Consider the following 20,617-nt stretch of genomic DNA (forward strand, 5'->3'; position numbering starts at 1 on the left):
TTGTAGGTTGTCGAGCTGGCAGAAACATCGATTTAGAGACCCACGTAATGTGCAGATATATAAGATTGTGTTGAGCCATCTCAAAATCATCAGAAAGCATGCCGTCTTGTGGGTAAAATACCCATCAGAGAACTATATGGTCTTACGGTGACTGAATGGTACGTAAAATTCGTGCAATAGACTCAGAAGACTTCATTTCGAAAAGAGATCTATTAGCATCTTAACCTCGTCCATGGTTCTGATGAGCAATGCCATATTTTTGTGTTGGGCGTGTTCTTTCCTTGATGTCGACATATTTATTTAATCCAGTCTCATCCCTTAATTTAGCATATTTCATTAAGCTATTCATATCTTTGCAGTTCATCATTTAATTACTTAGGTCCATTTTTTATACCGAAGATTCAAAGTGCATAACCATTAGAGTACTTACAATATTATTAGTCACATCATATTTATCCAAACTGTTACATTCTTTGTTCCATCAGAAATTCTCATTCTTGAGTTGTATGACTAACATTCTCTATATAAGCAAAAAATGAACTGAAGAACAATAATAACAACATCAACAATAATAATGATTTCTAAGGTACACTAATAATAATGTTCTGCTGTACAGTGATAAGGTTACAAAATATGAAAGAATTTTTTGTGTGATGCAACTAAAATACAGTATATAGATGTTGTATTACTGACAATGTATCTCCAAGGCTGATAGCAGGTGGAGGATTCTACCTCAATTCACCACCAAGAAAAGCTTTGCCAACTGGTGTACTTTAAATACCGCTCTCCTGCCCACCTTAGAGTTCTCTTTTGAGACTTCATAAGCCTCTGATGGCCTACAGAATGATGATAAAGTTGCTTTTCAGTGGATAATAAGGTATCATTAAGGAGTTCGTTAAAAGATACACAACTGCATTACACACTGGTAGATAATACCATTTCAATTCTGTAGTTTAACACTAAATTTTAAGGTTTTTAAGTATTGAGTTTGTCAGCATATTTAAACAACAATGGTCAAATAATACGTCGATGCATATTGAACACGGGCCAGACTCCAGTGGACTAAAATGTGAGAAAGCAGTGGGTGGCGGATAGGTTCTTGACAGAAAAATTACAACCATTGCTTTATCTAAAGAACTTCTGATGAATCAAGATAAGGGAAATTATAAGACAGGAGTTCAGCAGCAAGAAAAACAAAAGAGAAAATTAGGATGAAGCAACAAACACAAAACAGAAATAGGAAAAGCAAGAAAGTAATCTGAAGTAATGGTGATCGGTTAAAAAGGTAATACATGAAAGACAGTACTGAAATCATAACTTCAGCTAACATGAGGTCCAATAAATTAAAGTCATGGTTTGGGAGCCCACTGTCGCTTATAAGGTGCCAAGGTTTCTTCACAACAGATACTTGACATGGATCCTCAATTGATGAAGAAGCATGAGCATGGCAATCCTCCTCTAGTAATATAATCGGTTAGTAAATAAGAAATAATATTAAACTGAATTCCAGATAACAGTGTCCAAAGAAAGAACCTTCTAACGAAAACTCTCATAGTTTCTTTAAAAGCCCTTCTAAATTAAAGAAAAAGCTCTCATATTTTCTTCCTTCGACAACCATGTCTTCTATTCTTTTACCTTATCATTTACCATGTACCCAGCCCACTTAAGAGGAGGAACCAACCGAGCTGCAAAACGACAGGCATCGCCAGCAGCAGATCAACGATCCACAAGTTTTAGCTATCAAAATATCCAAAAGAACTTACTTTAGAATGTCTGTGAACGCACCATAAGAAAACCATAACTCAGTTTCCAGGATCGGTAGTGAACACCGATGTACTGTACGTGAGCCTACTACCTTTCACACAAGGACAGCCATTACCGCCCAAATGTGTGAATGGCTAACAAATCACCAGCTTACTTTCCTTTAGCTGCCAATGTGATGTTCCCTTAGAACAACCTCTCCCAATCCAAATACATAAACATCTTTAAGCCCCATACTCTTTTCCTCAGCCAACTATAATAACTAAAGCCATCCTAAAGTCGTACAGAAACTAACTAGGCATCAAATTAAACATAGAATGTCACCCTTGGCTAATTGACTATCATATGTTCCAGGGTAGAAAAAGAGCTAAGCAAATGCAAACATCAAAGTAGAGTAGCTAAAATGATATCATTCATTGAAGAAGAACAACAGCCACTATAAAAGAATTTACTGTTCCCATTGTATAATTACTGGAGACATCAAACTTAAATTTGTTTCCATTTTTTTCTTAGGGAACTGTTCTTCAATTTTCCAATGTTAATGAATGCGTCTGAAAAGAAACCGCAATCAAAAGTTACCTCAAAGGACGCAAACACATAGTTACTATCGGTGTGCTTACTGACCATTCACACAAAGATTACAGCCATTACAGCTGCGAGGGTGTGACTGGCTAATTGGCCACCGGCATAAACTCTCTCATAGCTCCGATTTCGGAAGAGACCTTTATCGAAATAGCAATGAAGTGATAGCATGAAGCTAATACCTCGCTCCTCCCACTGGAAGCCACCTTATCCAAACGCTGTCGCAAAGCCCAAGTCTTCAGCCGCACTGCATAACAACAGAGAAGGAAAGAAGTCAAGCATTTCGCCTACCTCGTCTTGCTCAAGGTTCGCAGATCCAGTTTCGCCATCTCGGAACCCTAAGTGGCGAAAGACCATGATGACGGGGATTGATCGCCTGAAGGAACTCCTCGACCGTGGTGGCGGCGAGGAAGATCGAAGGCCTCGTCTCCATGTCGAAGGGAAATTGGCCGGCGAAGGTCGAGAAGAGAGATAGGGTTTCAAGCATTCATCGAGAGATTCGAACCGTTGGATGCTTCAGTCAGTAGACGTGTCGTCCATCGGACGGGTGCTTATGCGACGGATAGAGGTCCGCATACAACCGTTGTGCGGTCCCATTCCCCCAATGGTCGACGGATAAACCCTACGCCAGATTAAAATCAGATGTGGTAGTCGATAGAGGTCCGTTCTCTCTGCTCCCCGTGACGCATAAGTCGAACCATCCGGTAGTATGGGCTCGTTAATATATCTTTAATAATTCGATATTTACATAAATTATATTGATATTCTTATATCTAAGTTTATTTACCTTAACAATGTTAATTTTATTAATAAAAATAAAATAAATAAAATATATTTTTAATATTCTAACTGATAATTATGGATAGTGTTGGTGGCAATGGACGATGGTATTGTTAGGAGCTACAAATAACTATTGTGAATAATGAGAACAACAACGAGAGATAAGGGTCGCTCTACATTTGTGTCGACATTGACATAGTCATCGAGTATTGAAAAGATAATTGTATTGACGTTGACATAAATATAGAGCAACTCTTACCTCTCGTTATCACTCTCCTCATCCATAATAATCACTTACATGACTCAACAGTACAATCGTCCATCACCATTAATTAGAACGTTAAAATTATATTTTTATTTTTTTAATTTTTATTAGTAAAACTAATAATATTAATGTAAATGAACCTAGATGTTAACCTATATGTTTTATTTTCGTAATTATAAGGGTGCCACTATAATTTTAAAAAATATAAACATCGAGATACTAAAATTCATTTATAAAGGATAATCTATAATTAATCCTAATAATATACATATCATATCCTATAAAGATTTAATGTCCTCTACAAGTAACATAATAATGTATATAAGGCTTAGCCATCATTATGATATGTCCTTTAGTTTTGTCTAGGGATAATCATTTCATACTAAGTCTTTAATCATGCTCAAAGGTGTGTATATATATATATTGCAAGTTCTATATAGATAGAATTGATTTAATTTGTTTGGTACTTCCATCCTTTAAGCCATGACATACTTGTTCTAATGCTCACATGAAAAATCCAATAAGATTGAGCTTCTATGGAAAAATCGTTCTTTCCCCTCTTCTCGTAATATGATTTTTAAGTTTAATTAAAAAAATCATCTAAAATATTTATATACTGTTATTACAAAATATTATATTTTTAAAATACTAATATCGTTTGGAGTTTAAGTAATAATAACATGAAAGCTAATTAACCACAATAATATATATATTTATTTTACAAGGGTATAAATGATAAACTAAAATTTTAGAGAGAGATATATAATAAAAATCAAGAAATATTTTTTTCTCAATAAGGGTAAATTAAAAAAAAATATATTGAGTTTTTTTTTTCTCAAGCAACACCCATTTTTATTTTACTCTTGTAGAACATCCTTATTTTCCAAAAGATTAAAAATATCTTTTACTCTATCGTGATAGGCTTCGTCCTATTGCTCATTGTTTACGGTCAATGTCTTTCCCCCGTTGTAACTACATCCACCTCTTATAAACAATCCTTCCACCATGCCCTTGCAAAGGCTACTAAGACCCTTGAGCGTACCTTTATTTTTTATTATTGTCATGTCGATCTCTTTCATTGCGTTGTTACTTCTTCATCTACCGATCCCATTTTAATTACTTAAAATGTAGCCTCATCGAAGAGAGTGTTACAGACAACATGAACATGCATGAACCCATCCATGGAGGTACTCCTGCAACAAGTGACGACCATTTTGGATAGCACTCAGAGCGTCGAGTAGTGGTAAGTGGTATTGATATCTTAGTCGTTAATGCTAGGGAAGATAATCGAGGGTATCATAAAGAGAGAGAAAATATGAGGGGGAAGTGACATATGAGGCTATTGATGAAATAGTAATGGACAAGGGCGAGGGCGTGCTCGAGAACCTCAGTGAATGTAGTAAAGGCGATAGAGCCTCACGATAGGTAATGAGATAGAAGTCAACACGATAGAGTGAGAGCGATTATGATGATGGAAAAGTCAATGGTACGATGATAAATAGGACTAATTACCCATTAGCTCTTATACTTAGACCTTTTTGGCATCATGGTCTATAGGCTTTAAAAGGTTATATTGAAATCCATATAGTTATGAAAATAAAGCATTTAATCTCATTTATCCTAATATTATTGTCTTTACCGATAGAAGATACAGCTCGTGATAGTACATACATAATAGTATAAAAACAATAAGCAAATAAGTAATTTCAATGGCGGTGACGAATAATACTATTATGGGTGACTGTTGTGGTAGTGGATGATGAGAACGATACTATAGTCGGCTTTATTGATGCTAATCTAAACATTAACAATGAAGAGACAAAGCGGTGAGGCATCTACAACAGTGTCACATTGCTTTACCTCCTCTTCCTCTTTTGGCGATGCAGTAGTCAACGAGAAAGAAGAGGAGACAAAGAGGTGTGGTGTCGATGTAGATGCCTCATCTGCCTCCTCTTCCTCTTTTGATGTCGCACTACTTTACCTCATATTCGTTCTTATCGACCATTGCATCATTCGATATAGTGTCGACTCTGCACTGCGCTACCTCATCTTCTTCCTCATTGTCGATGTTTGGATCAATAACAGCAAGGTCGACCATCGTATCGTTCTTGTCACCACTGCCATAACCATCCATGACACTATTATCTGTCACCATTCGTATCGTTCTTGTCACCACTATCATAACCATCCATGACACTATTATCTATCATCATTATTAAAATTATCTTTTTGTTCATTTTTTTTTATCATATATGTATGTGCTTTTATGTATTGTATTTTTCATACACGGTAATATTAGGATAAATAGAGTTAAATATTTTACTTTTATGATTATAAAAAAAATTAATATAATTTTTTAGATTTAGAGAAAGAGGTCTAACTATAAGAAATGGATAATATGTAATGACTTCTGATAACGTTTACTAGAAATAAAATGAGATATTTTATGATCAGCGGAAAATAACGAAAAGTTGATTTTTTCTTTTAAGAATTTGCCCATGAACGAAAAGAAAAGAAAAGAATAGAATTTGGGTCCTCTGTCGTTGCCCCTTCGCGAGCGCAGGAAGGGCGGTCGGCTACCGGCAACCGCGGAACAACGCGATACGCGTAAACCCCTCCCTTACCCCAACACAAGCAGCGAAACACTGCCGTCTCTTTCCGCGACAGACGCAGCAAAGAGGGGAAACCCCGACGCGGAAGAAAGCGAGGCGGACGGCGGCGCCGCGCCATGGATTACCACAACAAGCTGGTTCTCGCCCCCATGGTCCGAGTGGTCCGTCTCGAATCGATCCCTTTTCTTGGTTCTTCTTGGTTTCTTGGATCCTACCGCATGCCCCGAATCTTGCCGATTGCTCCCGATTCGGTTTTTTGGGATCCAAATATGACCTCTTTGTTTATATTGCTTCGGATTTGTATGTTTCTAACGCGTAGATTAAATCTCTTCTTTGGTTGATTTGTGGTTTTCGTGGTTGTGGTAGAAATCGGAAATCCACTTAGCAAACCACAGGACATGAATAATAATTATCTGAAACTAGCATTAGGGTTTTTTTGGCGATTAGGATCTAGATGTTCTCATCATCTCCGGAATTGAGTATCCATTGTCTGTAACATCGGATTTAAGTCTCCGAGGCTGATCTTAGTTGTAGGTCGTGGATCCTTAGTTCCATCAATCAACGGTTCTTGAAGCGTTTCTTCTTGCAAACGTGCAACTCGAAATTCTGGTATATTCCTTTTGCGTCGTGACAGAACCAAAAATGAGAACTGTACAGTTGGGCGTATACCAGAAGCTTTGTTGTTTACAATTGGACTTCTGGTACATTCCTTTGATGTTTGCCCTAAAAAAATTCCCATTTTTTTAGGGTAAGAAAATGAGACTTCTTATCAGGGTTAGATTAAGCAGATAGAAAAGGAAAGAATCATGAGAAGAGAAAAGAAAATCATCCATCCCAGAGTCCTTACGATACATAAATTATTTGCTACTTATACATTGGATTTTTCTCATTAAATCAGGGAAAACACCATAAAAGTTATGATTAACCTCAGATAACAATATTTCCAAGTTAGGGTAATAAGATAAAAAAGATGGTTAAAATGATAAGGGATATTAGGAGTCTTGCATGACCATTGGATACCTTTAAGATTTAAAGAAAAAATTATAAGAAAATTATTAGATTCTAATAATTTATGGATTTTAGTGTTGGGCAGTTAAGAAACACCATATTGTTTGTGTTGCTAAGATGAGAATGTTGAGATGAATACGTAGAGTTATTAGGAAAGATAAGAAAAAAAATATTTCTATTTATAAACAACTAGGTATTATTTTGATGGAGATAAAAGTGAGGAAAATCCATTTAAGGTGGTGCGAATTCAAGAGACGTATAGATGGGGTAATTAGAAGAGATGAAATGTTTGGTATGATGAGAAGCAGACGAAGACATAAAAATACTTTAATGGAAATCATGAATAAAGATTTAAATGCTCTTAACTAAATTAAATATATGACTTTTTACATACTTCAATAACGGCAAAAGATCCATTTAGTCTGTTCTAAATAGTTGGAATTTTACGGCTTTGTTATTGTGGTTGTTGAATAATTAGATAGATGAGTAAAGAATCATGATAAGAGAAAGTAAAAACAAGGTAGAGAATAAACCAGTTTCATTCACTATCCTGGTATGAGTTAATGCACCAAGTGACAAACAAATATTTTCATCCTTTATGGCATAAAAGAAGACCAGAGGAATAAAAAAATCTGGTCTACATAATCTCAATATTTGATAACTACCATGTGATGATAAATTGTGAGAGATTTGTTATTGGCTTTCCATATTCAAGTGAAATATAGTGTACTTGTTTTAACCAAATTTTGGCATGAGTAAGCTCATGTCTTACCCACTAATCCACATGTACTGTCAAAAAAGTGAAAAGTTCACAAAATAGTCATCACAAGATTGTTTCAAGCAAACAGCAAATTAAATGCCTCTGACAGTTTAAGTTGCATGGTTCATTTCCCATGACAAAATATATATTTTTTTAAAAAATAATCATTTTTTTAGTTAAGTGATCAGTTTGATTTGGTAAATTGAGGGAATAGCAGGTTGCTGTTATGCATGATTTGCAAACCCTTCCTTGAATTTATGTAATTTTCTGTCATTGACATTTCTAGTTTATTGCCATTTCTAGAGACAACTAGTTTGACATTTTTCATCTTTTTATCCAAATTTATGTTGTTTTTCTCCCTTTTATAGGGTACATTATCATTTAGGTTACTTGCAGCAGGATACGGTGCAGATATAACTTATGGGGAGGAAATTATAGATCACAAAATGGTTAAATGCGAACGACGCGTAAATGGTACTTAGCTATTTGATATGCAGTTAGCTACTGGCAATTATGTCAAGGATTTATGGCGTGAATACTGTTCTTCTTTGCCTGAATACTGTTCTTCTTTGCCTTTCCTACTACTTCTTTTGTGTACATAGTGTCTTGGGCTTGCTTTTGGTTGGGCTGATTGCTGACTTTTCTCATTTATGTTTTGTCTATGTTTATATTATTTCCCTGCAGAAGTTTAGTTTTTGGCATCTTTTATGCTATCAATATTAAGTATGCTTGTTGTATTTGAAAACTACTTGGTTAGGACATTAATCTGGTTATTTCCTTTTTCAGTCATTTGTATGGGGATAGGAGAGGCTTATGGTAGATTACTTTTCACCGAAGATGTGTGGAACCAGTAAAAACCAACCCAAGTACTAAGCAAGAACTCATATATTTATAGACCAAAATTACAACTAAACAGGAATCAGGAAATGCCATACGTATTTCCGTGAGCATCATAAATAAGTGAATATTGCTATTCCATTTTGGCTTCCCCAGATTTTCCCACGTTTTGTCCTCAAGTGTTCTATATTTCCCCTTGTTTTTCGTACACAACAAGGATGGTACTTGGGATGTGAATCTTTATTTAGAATATTTTTCCCTATCCATGGAATATGAATTTCTGAACCAAACAGTTCATTAGAAAATTTTGGATCTTCCATTGACTAGAGGATGGATTCATGCTTGTCCTTTTCTCCACCCAAAAAGTATGGGCTAAAGCAAGGTTTGCCGTACCACTCGGTATGGGTAGTATGTACCAGTTCGACAGTGGACTAATATGGACGGTACATACTAACATATCGGTCTGCTGCACCGTACCATGTTTTGGTTTGTTGGTACAATTCGATATATATCGTACCAATGATCGGTCGATACATTAGTATGGACTGGTAAGACGAACCATGTGCTAAAGCAATAAGTATTTTGAGTGTGTGGACATAAAAATATTTTGATTAAAAATTCTGCCAAGTTGTTTGGCAGACTTCCTCTGGTTGGGCTACAGATTTTAATTTTTTAGAACTTTTGTTAAGGGTCCTGTTGAAGCTGTTCTATTCTAGCGTTAAGCATGAATCTGTTAATAATAGTTACTCATTGTGAATTTGATTGTTCACTTTCCCGAATTCTTGATGATATGTCTAATACATAATGCAAACACTTTTTTGAGATACTTGTTATTACTATCCTAACTGAAAGTGGAAACATATTAATCATGTAGTTTATGCTGAATGCATTTGTCAACAATAAAGAGAAGTTCTGTACAGGATAATAAGAGATAAGGACAAAATATCGAAATCATAAATGGTTAGCTTGACTTGTCTCTGCAACATTGTTTGATTTTTTATGTGTTGATGGAAATTCTTATATTGGGATTATTTGTCACAATGTTGAACACCTGGGCTAAAGAATGTTTGGCAGGACATTCCTTAAATTTTCTCAGTAGTAAGACCACTGACATGTTGTCCATGATTGGATCATTACTATTCTCCATAGATTATGTTAGGATTTGTGATTATCATGATTACATGATAATGTTATGCAGACCAGAATGTTATGTTGCCTCGGATCATTGAAGTCATGGAAACAACATAAAAACACATATTGAAGGAATGAAAGAGAAATGATTCTTTCTTGAGGATTGTGGGATTAAACAGTGAAGTGGTGATCTTTAAAGCAATAAGTTCAGGTGTATTATCATTTTCAGAACGATGCCCTGGTTCTACATACAAGCATTCAAGTTTCAGTTGCAAGAACAAGAACCGAGTGATAGACAATAAATTTTCATGCACTGATGCATTATAATCTACACTATAAAATTAAAAGGATATCTTGTCATCCAGACATGACGATGAACTCCTTGAGGTGACAAGTCACATGATGACAACCTGTTTAAAAGGGGTGAAGACAATACATTCATAAATGCTTAGATATTTTGTTAGTTAAAGAAAATATTTTACTTACTATTTGAATTGAACTCGACGAGTAGGAGTCAAGTAAATAACTTTGCAGGGTTTGATTTGTATGAAATGTGGGGAGTTGACAGATGTTCAGGACTTTGGTGATTGTTTTGTCTACATGGGGTACAAGTTATATGTAGTGGATGGAAGATTGTCTGTTTATCTTTGGTGATGTTGCTTAGTTCCTTTTGCCACTCCAGCAATAGAAATTGGCTTTGTGTTGATTGTTGCCGATGTTACTTCATTTTTTGTTTGGTGATAGTATCTATGGGTGGATACATTGATTTCAAATTGATTAAGTTGGAAGATGGACCTGCTGTTCTATGGTATTTATTAGTGAAAAATTTATGTCTGTTAATAGCGTACAGCGTACAAAATTTTAGTGTTCTTCTGGATTTTTATGTAGTTGATCTGCATCATGCTTATTGTTTATATGTTCTTCTTTAGTCTGTAAATGCTTATGAAAGATAACTTGTATGTGGCTTGATACTAGCTAGTAGTGATTCTAGCTAGTGATGATTCGCAATTACTTTCATTCATGTATATGTGCCTTGATTCTAGCTAGTAATGATTCAAATTTACTTCCATTCATGAGGTATCATATGGTGGCAACATTTCATACTATATCTCCGTGTTGCTAATTTATGTTAATAATGATAACATATAGGAACAACTTAATGAACTTCTTTGACATATTGTTGTCACTTTAGTAATTATCTTCTCTTTTTGCTGGAAACCTAATGTGTACTATGACCAGAATTTCTTGGCACAACTGATTTTGTGGAGAAAGGAACCAGCAATGTTGTCTTCAGAACTTGTCATGAGGAGAGGAACAGGGTTGTGTTTCAGATGGGCACGTCTGATGCTGTGAGGGCTCTCACTGCTGCTCAAATAGTGTAAGAATTTAACAAGAGTTAATCTAATCACTACACATGTTTTGTTAGAATTAGATGATATCCGTCTATAGTCATTAGGCAACGAATAATTTCACTGTCAAGCTTTGAATATGTTCTTTGAAGTTTCTCAATTTAATACAACACTAAATTATGGATAATCATTTGTGTGGACACAGAATCGTAATTGCACTAATTTGCCTTAGAATTTAATTTGACTTGACAAATCTCTTTCCCTAATAATCAATACCATAGTGTATCACTATGACATCATTCAACTTTCAAATGGGATTTATGGCAGCTTCGGGTGTTATTTGTGGACCTGTAAAGCCATTTAGTTGACTATTGCTCGACTAGTATGGCTATTGTTTATGCAAATTTTGATAGCGAGTCTGGAGTACTGTTTGGACATTGAGATTGAAGAGCTTCCAGTTCATAAGGTTATGGACAATGATGATCTAAGTGTCAGTTTTGGTAGATTCATAGGACTAAGAAGACTTGTGATTGCTTAACTATTAAAGTATTAAGTGAAAAAGATTTCTTATTTGTTGGGACTTTATGGCTGCTTTGTTGTTGTCGTTGTAGCCTTAAGTTCATGGCTATTAGAAACGAACCAGTCATTGGCCCGACCAAGCTTGAGTTCACAAGGTGGTCAAACCATAACTTTAAATAAAATATGTTTTTAAAAATATTATACAATATTATATTCTTATTATATTCTTTTTTCTATTATTTTGTTCCTCTCCTTTTTTGTTTCTTCTCCTTTTATCTTTTTTCTCCCCCTTCATATTCACCCTCACATTCTTCTCCTTATTCATCTGCTCCTCCCTCTTTTTTTCCTTGCCTTCTTCACCTTCTCTCCTTCCTATCTTGTTTCTCCTCGTTTCCTTTTTTTCTTGTTCTTCTACTATTCTTCTTATTATGCTCCTCCTATTCTTCCATCTCTGTCTTCTCTTGGTGGCAGTAGATGTGACTGAGACATGAAAACGACAGTGAGGTGTGGCTGCAGTGGTGAGTATGATAGATGCAAGGGGAATGATAATAGGAAATATCTGATAACTAGGTTATGATGTTGACATAACTTAGATGCCCACAATTTTTATTCAATTTGCCTTTGAAAGGAGGCATACTGATGTCTTTTGCATAGGGAAAAAGAAAAAAATCAGTCGGTTCATCTTCACCCGACTGGTTCTTGTGGTTCATTGCAAAACTACCTGGGTCATCCAGTTTGCTCCAGTATTATGGCACCATTGCTCCTTAAACAGAACAGTGTCAGACAGATATCCAATTCATGGGTTATCTGGTTGGACTGGCCAGTCCGGTATAGTTCTAATAATCATGCTTAAATAAGTGCATCTGTCTAAAAGGGAAAGTGGCTGGCTGTTTGACAAAAAAATCATACATGACCTCTGGTCACTAAGACAAGTCTGCTTTTGTCTTTTGCTATGGGTATATAAAGCAGCAGTGGAAATGCTCTATTTCGCGGAGTCAGCTTTTCTTTTATTCTTTTTCATTGTGGCCCTTGAAAATAGTGCCAATACCTTCCATTTCTTGTGCCAATTAGTTGCAAGAAGAGTAAGGACCAGTAATATTCCATTTATGGTAATAGATACCGAGACCATAAACCATGTATTACCTTGTTGGTGTGTCATTTCCCTTTGGTGTTTGTTATGTTGCCATTGTAAGTGATACTTTTTTGGCACTTGTTGATCACGTATTTTTCTAATAAGTAGTGATCTCGTATGCACACCTATTTTCTAAGGACCCTCCATCTTCTGGTATCTTTTCAGGTCTCCTGTTGTTCCACCTTGATCATTTTGAACATATTTTAGATGTTTGACCTGTTTTATATAACTGTTAAAACACTTAGGGTCAGAAATTCTTATCAGGACCCTAATTGTAATTGCTATGGTCGGCCCAACCGAAAAGATGTTTGACATGTTTTGATGAGTCAATTTCATTCTTGCTTCACATGTTACTTGCTACTTATAGAATTTTATTACCTAACAAACAAGGTCTATTGTTCAAGGAGTTTACTTCCAAACTTTTCCTTGGAAATTTCACGTGAATGAGTTAAAATATGGTATTGCTGCAATTTGAATAATTACAACTGGAGAGTTACTCATAATTGAATGCCATCTTGGATTTTTCAAATTCATCTCTTGATTCCATTCACTCTAGTGAGAAGAGACTGTAAGCAGAAAGTAAGTTTCCAAGGCTGTCATTGTGCAACCCATTCTAGTTTAATATAAAGAGAATTATGTTTTCATCATGGTAATTATCATCATGCTGATGGCTTGGTATCCACCACAGTTAGAAAATATAACTCAATCTCAGCTTATCTAGGGAAGAAGCATAGTGCTCTCCCTCAATTATCTTATACTTGAGAATTCAATTCTGCACATTTTGCCAAACTTGACCAGTGGGTACTGCAAATGACAATGTGTTCCTTATGGACAAAAGTATTTCGACATTGCTTACATTTGTTCCTTCCATAGTTTATAACTTTATTGTACAAGTTCATTGTTTCTTCTGCTACCAATTATTATGATGCTGCTAGCCTTATGTGACAGTTTCTTCTATGCTTTCCAGATAACTTATTTACTTCTATGGTATGCTACACTGTGTATGACCATATGTAGCTTAGAATTGATTTTAACATTATCACCATCTATTGTCAGTTTATATGTGATTGTATATTTTTCAGGTGCAAAGATGTGGCAGCAATAGATATCAATATGGGCTGCCCCAAGTCTTTCTCCATTAGCGGAGGAATGGGTGCTGCACTACTCTCTAAACCAGAGCTTATTCATGACGTACTGCAAGTGTTTAATTTTTATGCTATTGTAGTTTATATATCTTATTATCATCATGAGGTTCTTAATTCTATTAGATGACTGTATTTCTTCGTCATTTAGATATTGACAACCTTAAGAAGGAACTTGGATACAACAGTAACATGTAAGGTTCGCCTTCTTGCTTCATCTCAAGCAACTGTGGAACTAGCACGCCGAATCGAAAAGACTGGTGTTTCGGCTGTGGCTGTTCATGGAAGGTATTGAAACTCTCTTTCATCCATCATCTGAAGTGGGATATTTTATTAGTCAGACATAGGGCTTGATATGGGCTGCTCTAGTTTCCCAGATAAAAGATTATTCAAGTCTAGAGTCATATTTACAGTGACCAATTAGTTTTAGTATCAGTTGGCTCTAGCCACTTTTACCATGATGATGTTATAATTTGTTAATTCAGGTTGATATCACAGTGGTGTTGTTAACTTGTTTTATGTGGCATATATTGAGGGTGCAGTATGAATGTTTCATATCCGAGACATTTACTTTGGATGATTTATTACTGTCATATATGGAGATATAGAAATTAATGAATTGTCAGGACACAAAAATGTTTAAATTGAAAAGAAAAATGAACAATAGGTTGTCTTGCAACAGTATGGGTTAGATGAAGTAGGTTCAAGGACATTAATGTGTATGTTCTCAAATATATTTCTTATGTCCTGTTGGCCTTTATATAACATTTAATTTTTGTTCTATTGCAGAAGAGTGAAAGATAGGCCAAGGGATCCTGCAAAGTGGAATGAGATTGCAGATGTTGTAGCATCGTTATCTATACCTGTTATAGCAAATGGTGATGTCTTTGAGTATGAAGATTTTGGTAGAATGAAAAATGCTACAGGTAAGGATAGCAATTACCATATGGCAAGCTTTTGCATATTTAGGACAAGGCCTAAAAAAGGTCAACGTTTATAATCTAGGCACTCTGGTATAAGTTAATCTGAATACTTAATTTTTCTAAAAAAATCTACTATCCTAGATTGGCAAATTTTGCTTATATAATCTTGATATGTTCTTAGGCTTTCTATATATAACTATATAGGCCTCCGGAGAATCACATTTCTACTAAGTTTGACATTTTTATACTTGAGTATTGTCTCCGCTTGAAAATTTTCTCATAATGGCTGCCTCGTGTCATCTGAGGTAGCTATAGAAAATGTCATTCTTGACATATGTCAGTGCTTCTCAAGTGGCATGCTATCTGAATATTCCAAGGATGAGTAATACTATGATGTATTTCTCTGAATTGAATAACAGTTATTTTCACTATAAATGGAAAAAATTAGAACCTCTCCTAATAGTATCATTATTTCTATGCTAAGAATGGGAGTTTCAGTTACCAAACTCTTATTTTGTTCAACCTCTGACATTAGATCAACACTTTACAATCATCTGGTCATGAAGCTGGCAAGTGGGCATTAGATTTGGAATAGCTTTTAATTTTTACATGTCTGGAACACTTGAGGTCACTTGCATACTCTTACGTATGCAATATTCAGATATGGGATGAGAGAAAAAGAAACTTCTTTAGCACGGATGGATCATTCCTATGATTTTCTTCTCCAATTTTGTGTTTGTACACTTTGGTAGACAATGCTTGATGTTGTTTGTTTACTCATGTAAGCTAAACAATAAATATTAATTACATAGACTTGCAATAATGCATTTGTTTGATGATAAACTACGCCACATGTTAATCCATCTAAAGTGCTTTATATTATGCAAAAAAATGCAGAATTTTTCTTAGTGCACCTTGTGTACATTTCAGGGGCCTCATCAATTATGGTAGCTAGAGGTGCACTTTGGAATGCTTCAATCTTCTCTGCTAAGGGCAAATTGCCTTGGGATGATATAAAGAGAGAGTATGTCAGAAAGGTGTTCATCTTGAATGCTTCAAATTTCATGTTTCTTTTCTGATAATGGATATTGTATTTGCAAATTTTTTTGCTTCTTTTAAAGGAAGCTATTTGGCCAAAGTTATGCACTTCTCCAATTGAGTTGTGTGAATTATACTGAATTGCAGAGCATTTTGTGGGACAATGACATCAAAAGTACAAAGCAAACTCTGAAGGAAATGATAATGCATCATTCTTGCCTAGAACTTGCTGAAGGGAAAGCTGTGATAAAATCTGAGACTATTGAGGATTTGGCGTAAGTTCTAGTCCAACTTATCTTTGTCACAAAAAAAATATTTGCCCCTGTTAATTCCAGCAGATGCTCTTTTTCTAAATGAATCATTTAAAGTTAGTTGTGGTGGTTGCACTCCTTTGCATGAAGCTGAAACACTAATATCCTGATTTAGCATAGAGGTAACTTCATACCATCCTTTTACTGGTTGCTTATGCAGCTCATTTCTTTGCTGCAAAAAAAAACTGTAAAATGGATTCTTGAATGCGATCTGTTAGAAGGTTGCTGATGATTTTTACTAGAATGGAGTATCGTAACAAAATCTAATTAAAAATTGTTCCTGCCTTATTGTTATCCTGATTTAGCATAGAGGTAACTTCATACCATCCTTTTACTGGTTGCTTATGCAGCTCATTTCTTTGCTGCAAAAAAAAACTGTAAAATGGATTCTTGAATACGATCTGTTAGTAGGTTGCTGATGATTTTAACTAGAATGGAGTATCGTAACAAAATCTAATTAAAAATTGTTCCTGCCTTATTGTTATAGTTCTGCTGTGGATAGTAGAATAGATTCTACATAACTCCATTTAACTTCATCAAACATTGACTAGAATGAAATATAATCCACATTATTGTATTGCTAATTCATGACAACCATGCTACATATCTATTAGTCAACATGTTTTTATACTGATGTCAGAAAAGCAGGTACTTTACTGATTATTTGTTCTTGCATTAGGCAAAATTAATCTAAATTGTTTGAGATTATTTCTATAATAAAGAAATGTAGATTGTACATCTTCCCAATTGTATGCAATTGCAAGTTTCCTGGGAATATTTAAGCCAAGACATACAATGGAATGATCCCATTCATTGAAAGTTGGATACATAATTAGGTTACCCAAGGTTTAGCATGCTGCTAGAATCCCTGCCCAAAATTTTAACTGGTGACTGGTGCAGTATGTGCTGCCAGTTTGGCACCGCAAATCACCAGGATGAAATAGGGGTGCCAGCAGAAGTAAAAACACAAAAAGGAAAGCAAGGAAAAAAGAAAAACAAGAGGGAAAACAAAGATAAATAAAGGAAAAGGTTGAAAACTGCCTTATTTTGACTTTGTCCTGGTATCAACCTCTCTCTTGGTGACCTCTCCATTAAAGGAGAACCATCATCCTTGCTTTCTCTTCCATGTTTTTTTATTTACTTTGTCTCCATTGTTCAACTGCACTATAGGATCAAGGGATGAGTCATGAGTGTGGTCAGATTTATTTTTATGAATCAACTCTATAAAATAGCTAAGTTAATGACTTAAACATGTTAACATAAAACAAAAAAATAGGCTGTGGCTGCATTTTAAGTGTGGCAATTTGAGTCTCTGAGATTCCCTGGTTTCAGGTTATGGAACTGTGTGGATTTTGATGTTTCAGATGATACCCTGGAGTTGTGGCAGTTCAAACATTAATACCAACAGACTCTTTAAAATCATTATTTTTTTACTTGTCCTGTATTCATAAGTTGTCGGATTGTTATATTTGCTTTAGTACATGCAAATTATTAGGTTTTTTGGTCCTAACTATCAAAAGAATGAATAAGAGATGCAATTTTAAATGAAAATAATTCTCCTATTAAAGAGTACATAGTGGATATACTATAGGATGATTCCTAACTGAAAAATATAACCTCTGAAGGGAAAGGGAAAAAAATGGAAACCCAGTTATTGTAACTGATGTGGGATACATGTCTTATCGGTGTTCCAATTAAGTGAACACACTTAATTTTCCTTCATCTGTATTGAACTGGGGTATAAATTGAATGTCTGTACCCATGTTGATCTTGTCATCTTGTAACAGGAGGTATTAACTAGAAACATTACACCTAAATGTATTTTGGATTTTCTTTGTGTTTGCATGTTGTCAATTTTATTGATCAACCTTCACTTCCAAATTCTCTATCACCATGTTCCAGCAGCGTGATAGCAAGTTAAGTTGTTCATAAAATTTTGGGATTTGTTATTAGTTTTTCAAGTAAAAGTCTCTTCTGATGTTTCAGGAAACTCTATGATGAAGAGGACTATTATCATTTTGTTACCTCGAGTAGGCCATGAGTGGATCGAAGATTATCATTTGCAACACTTTGTGATGACATCACCTTGCCATAATTACATTTCAGGTAAAAATTTTGTCATCGAGACCACTGACTAATGACCATTTTTTCCACAGATGTTCTAATGAGCTAAGATTTGATGTAATACTGTTAAGAAATTTAACAAGATTTAGATATTATATTTTTTTTTGTTTTCCGTATAGCTTTAGTTTTCATTATGATTTAATTCATGCCTATGAAGGCAATTTTGTTATCAGTAGATTAAATTCTCTATCAGTAGATGGTGTTTATCCTATGACAAAGAGATTTGATATTGGTCTCGTTGTAGTCATTCTAGACCAGATTATTTGGAAACTTATTCATGTAGTAAGCATCTGTCTAGTGTGACTGGACATGCTAGGGACCAATCTGTGTAAATTCCTTAGCTTCTGCCTATTGTGTCTGGACATGTGATAGGCAATTTATCACGAGCTACCACATGGGTTAGATGATGTTTGGCTTTTCTGTTTTCAAGTGGATGATGGAAGTAATTGTGGTTGCACATGTAATTCTATAGATGATGGTCTCTTTAGAGTACCACATGAATTACACGAGTGTCAGTTTTTCTATTTTCAATGGAGAATGAAAGTTGTCCTGTGTAATAAGGTGTTGAGCCCGCGTTATCAACTTTTACCAGTTATTTTGGCCTTTTATTTTGAGCCATATCTATTGTCAAATTGATTTCTATGGTGTTTTGTGGAGATAAAATGTTAATTTGAAACTGATGAATAAGAGAAGGAACCTCCAGATGGGGTAGAGAGGGTGTGCTGTCTATGCTGATCCATGCTGGTGGGCACGACATCGACATTTGTATTCACACAGGGTATGACAAATATCATTGGGTCATCACAATACTCTTGCTAAATCACCTGTGCGGACATTACAAGGACATGCTATAAAGCTGAAATCTGACTTGAAAATTTGATATTACGCAACATCCTAGTTTGTTTTCCTTGTCTTTCACTATTGGCCAAGATTTGCACTTAGTATATTCAATTAGTCTATGAAACTGAATCATTTGTGTTGATCTCAAAGAAGCTACTGTTTTACTTATCACACTATATTAAACAGTAATATTCAGCTGACACGCTTGTAAAAGAAATTGATATTCAGCATGTGTTGAGATTGATTTTCGATTAGAAAAAAACTTGTGGTAACTAAGAATCCTTGGCTGTACATTGGAGTGTGATCAGCAGAGCTCTATGTTAAATATCTCGAACCACACTACTGAAAGGGGTACCGTTGCTTGACATGGTCTGTTGGATCTATTGTTTGAGAAATAAAAAGAAATGTGTCACTAGAATTTATTAGGTACTGTGGCTTGACGCCATCAAAACTGTCTGCTCATTTGAATACTATTTCTGAAAGCATAAAATAGGTTAACATGCTTATTGTTTCTTTTCAGTTGTAACTTGATTGTGCACTGGATTTGTTTCAAGAACATGCTGTATCCATTACAGGATTTTGAGGAAACATTCAGCCTCATGGAATTAGCAACTTTATATCGTGGTACAAGTTGATAAAATATAGTTGTTTCTTCAAGTTTCAAGTACTTTAGACATTTTAATGATCCTTCACTAATGGTCTAGTTTCTTGGCAATTCTTACAGTTTACAAGTTAAAATGGGGGAGGGGGTGGGGTGGGATTTCTGATACATCTCAGATATGAGGACTACAAAGGTCAGTTTCTGTTTGTCAAATCATGGTTGAGATCACTGCAAAAGAACAATGATGAGGACCTGATACCAATTTAAATTACTATTAATTGGCTTGTACTACGTACTGTTCTATTGTTTCATGAAGGCTGGTTTCCAGTGCCTCATGCATGTATTATGTTTACAATGCTGAAATCATCAGTGTAAAATACATAAAAGAATGGAAACATTTTTGAGGTACTTGAACATAAGAATTAATATATGGGATACTGTGTGTTATGTATATATTATGTTGCGTGAATCATTTTCTCTAAGCGTGCCATTTAGGATTATTTGGGGCATGATGGTGGTGAAACGAGAGGCCGGTGAAAGTTTGCTTTAGTTCTCTAGGAGTTACTGCATGCCGGTTATGTACGCAGGCTGGGGTCGGCTGGCAGCCACTTCCACCAACGTGCGCTCTCTCCGCGGTGAGAAACCCAAGTCTTACCTCCCTTAATTTGATAATTACCTTTCGAAACCCTCGTACTTACCACCTTGTCAACCTCTAATGACAAAAATACAGTGGTCTTCAGCCTTTCTCCCTCTTACGAGGATTCCTCCGTGTCTACTCCAATGGAGGGCTCGGATCGCTTCCCGATTGATTCATCCTATGATTTGAGCCCTCAGATTAGTTGATCCAAAATATAAGGTAAAGACGTTAGAAATTAAAATTTTATATCCTTTGGTGTTTTTAT

The 20,617-nt window shown here is 35.3% G+C and overlaps 1 protein-coding gene across 10 annotated transcripts; it reads left to right on the plus strand.

Moving 5' to 3' along the window:
- The first annotated feature begins 5,915 nt into the window (after positions 1 to 5,915).
- On the plus strand, positions 5,916 to 20,168 carry LOC135652148 (uncharacterized). 10 transcript variants are annotated; one of them, XR_010502071.1, is made up of 12 exons: positions 5,916 to 6,161; positions 8,137 to 8,242; positions 10,976 to 11,114; positions 13,819 to 13,927; positions 14,030 to 14,166; positions 14,668 to 14,804; positions 15,732 to 15,838; positions 15,987 to 16,114; positions 18,137 to 18,256; positions 18,963 to 19,052; positions 19,635 to 19,738; positions 19,839 to 20,168. XR_010502071.1 is itself a non-coding variant. In XM_065172895.1 (9 exons), exons 1-9 carry the CDS (start codon positions 6,117 to 6,119, stop codon positions 18,189 to 18,191), a joined length of 963 nt encoding a protein of 320 aa, XP_065028967.1. In that variant the 5' UTR covers positions 5,916 to 6,116; the 3' UTR covers positions 18,192 to 18,783. The 10 variants fall into 10 exon arrangements, 2 of the variants coding, with proteins under 2 accessions (XP_065028967.1, XP_065028968.1); XR_010502075.1 differs by having other exon boundaries at positions 19,690 to 19,738; XR_010502070.1 differs by having other exon boundaries at positions 18,968 to 19,052.
- Positions 20,169 to 20,617: the final 449 nt, after the last annotated feature.

The sequence above is a fragment of the Musa acuminata genome, chromosome BXJ3-11 (assembly GCF_036884655.1).
Source record: "Musa acuminata AAA Group cultivar baxijiao chromosome BXJ3-11, Cavendish_Baxijiao_AAA, whole genome shotgun sequence".
Lineage (NCBI taxonomy): Eukaryota > Viridiplantae > Streptophyta > Magnoliopsida > Zingiberales > Musaceae > Musa > Musa acuminata.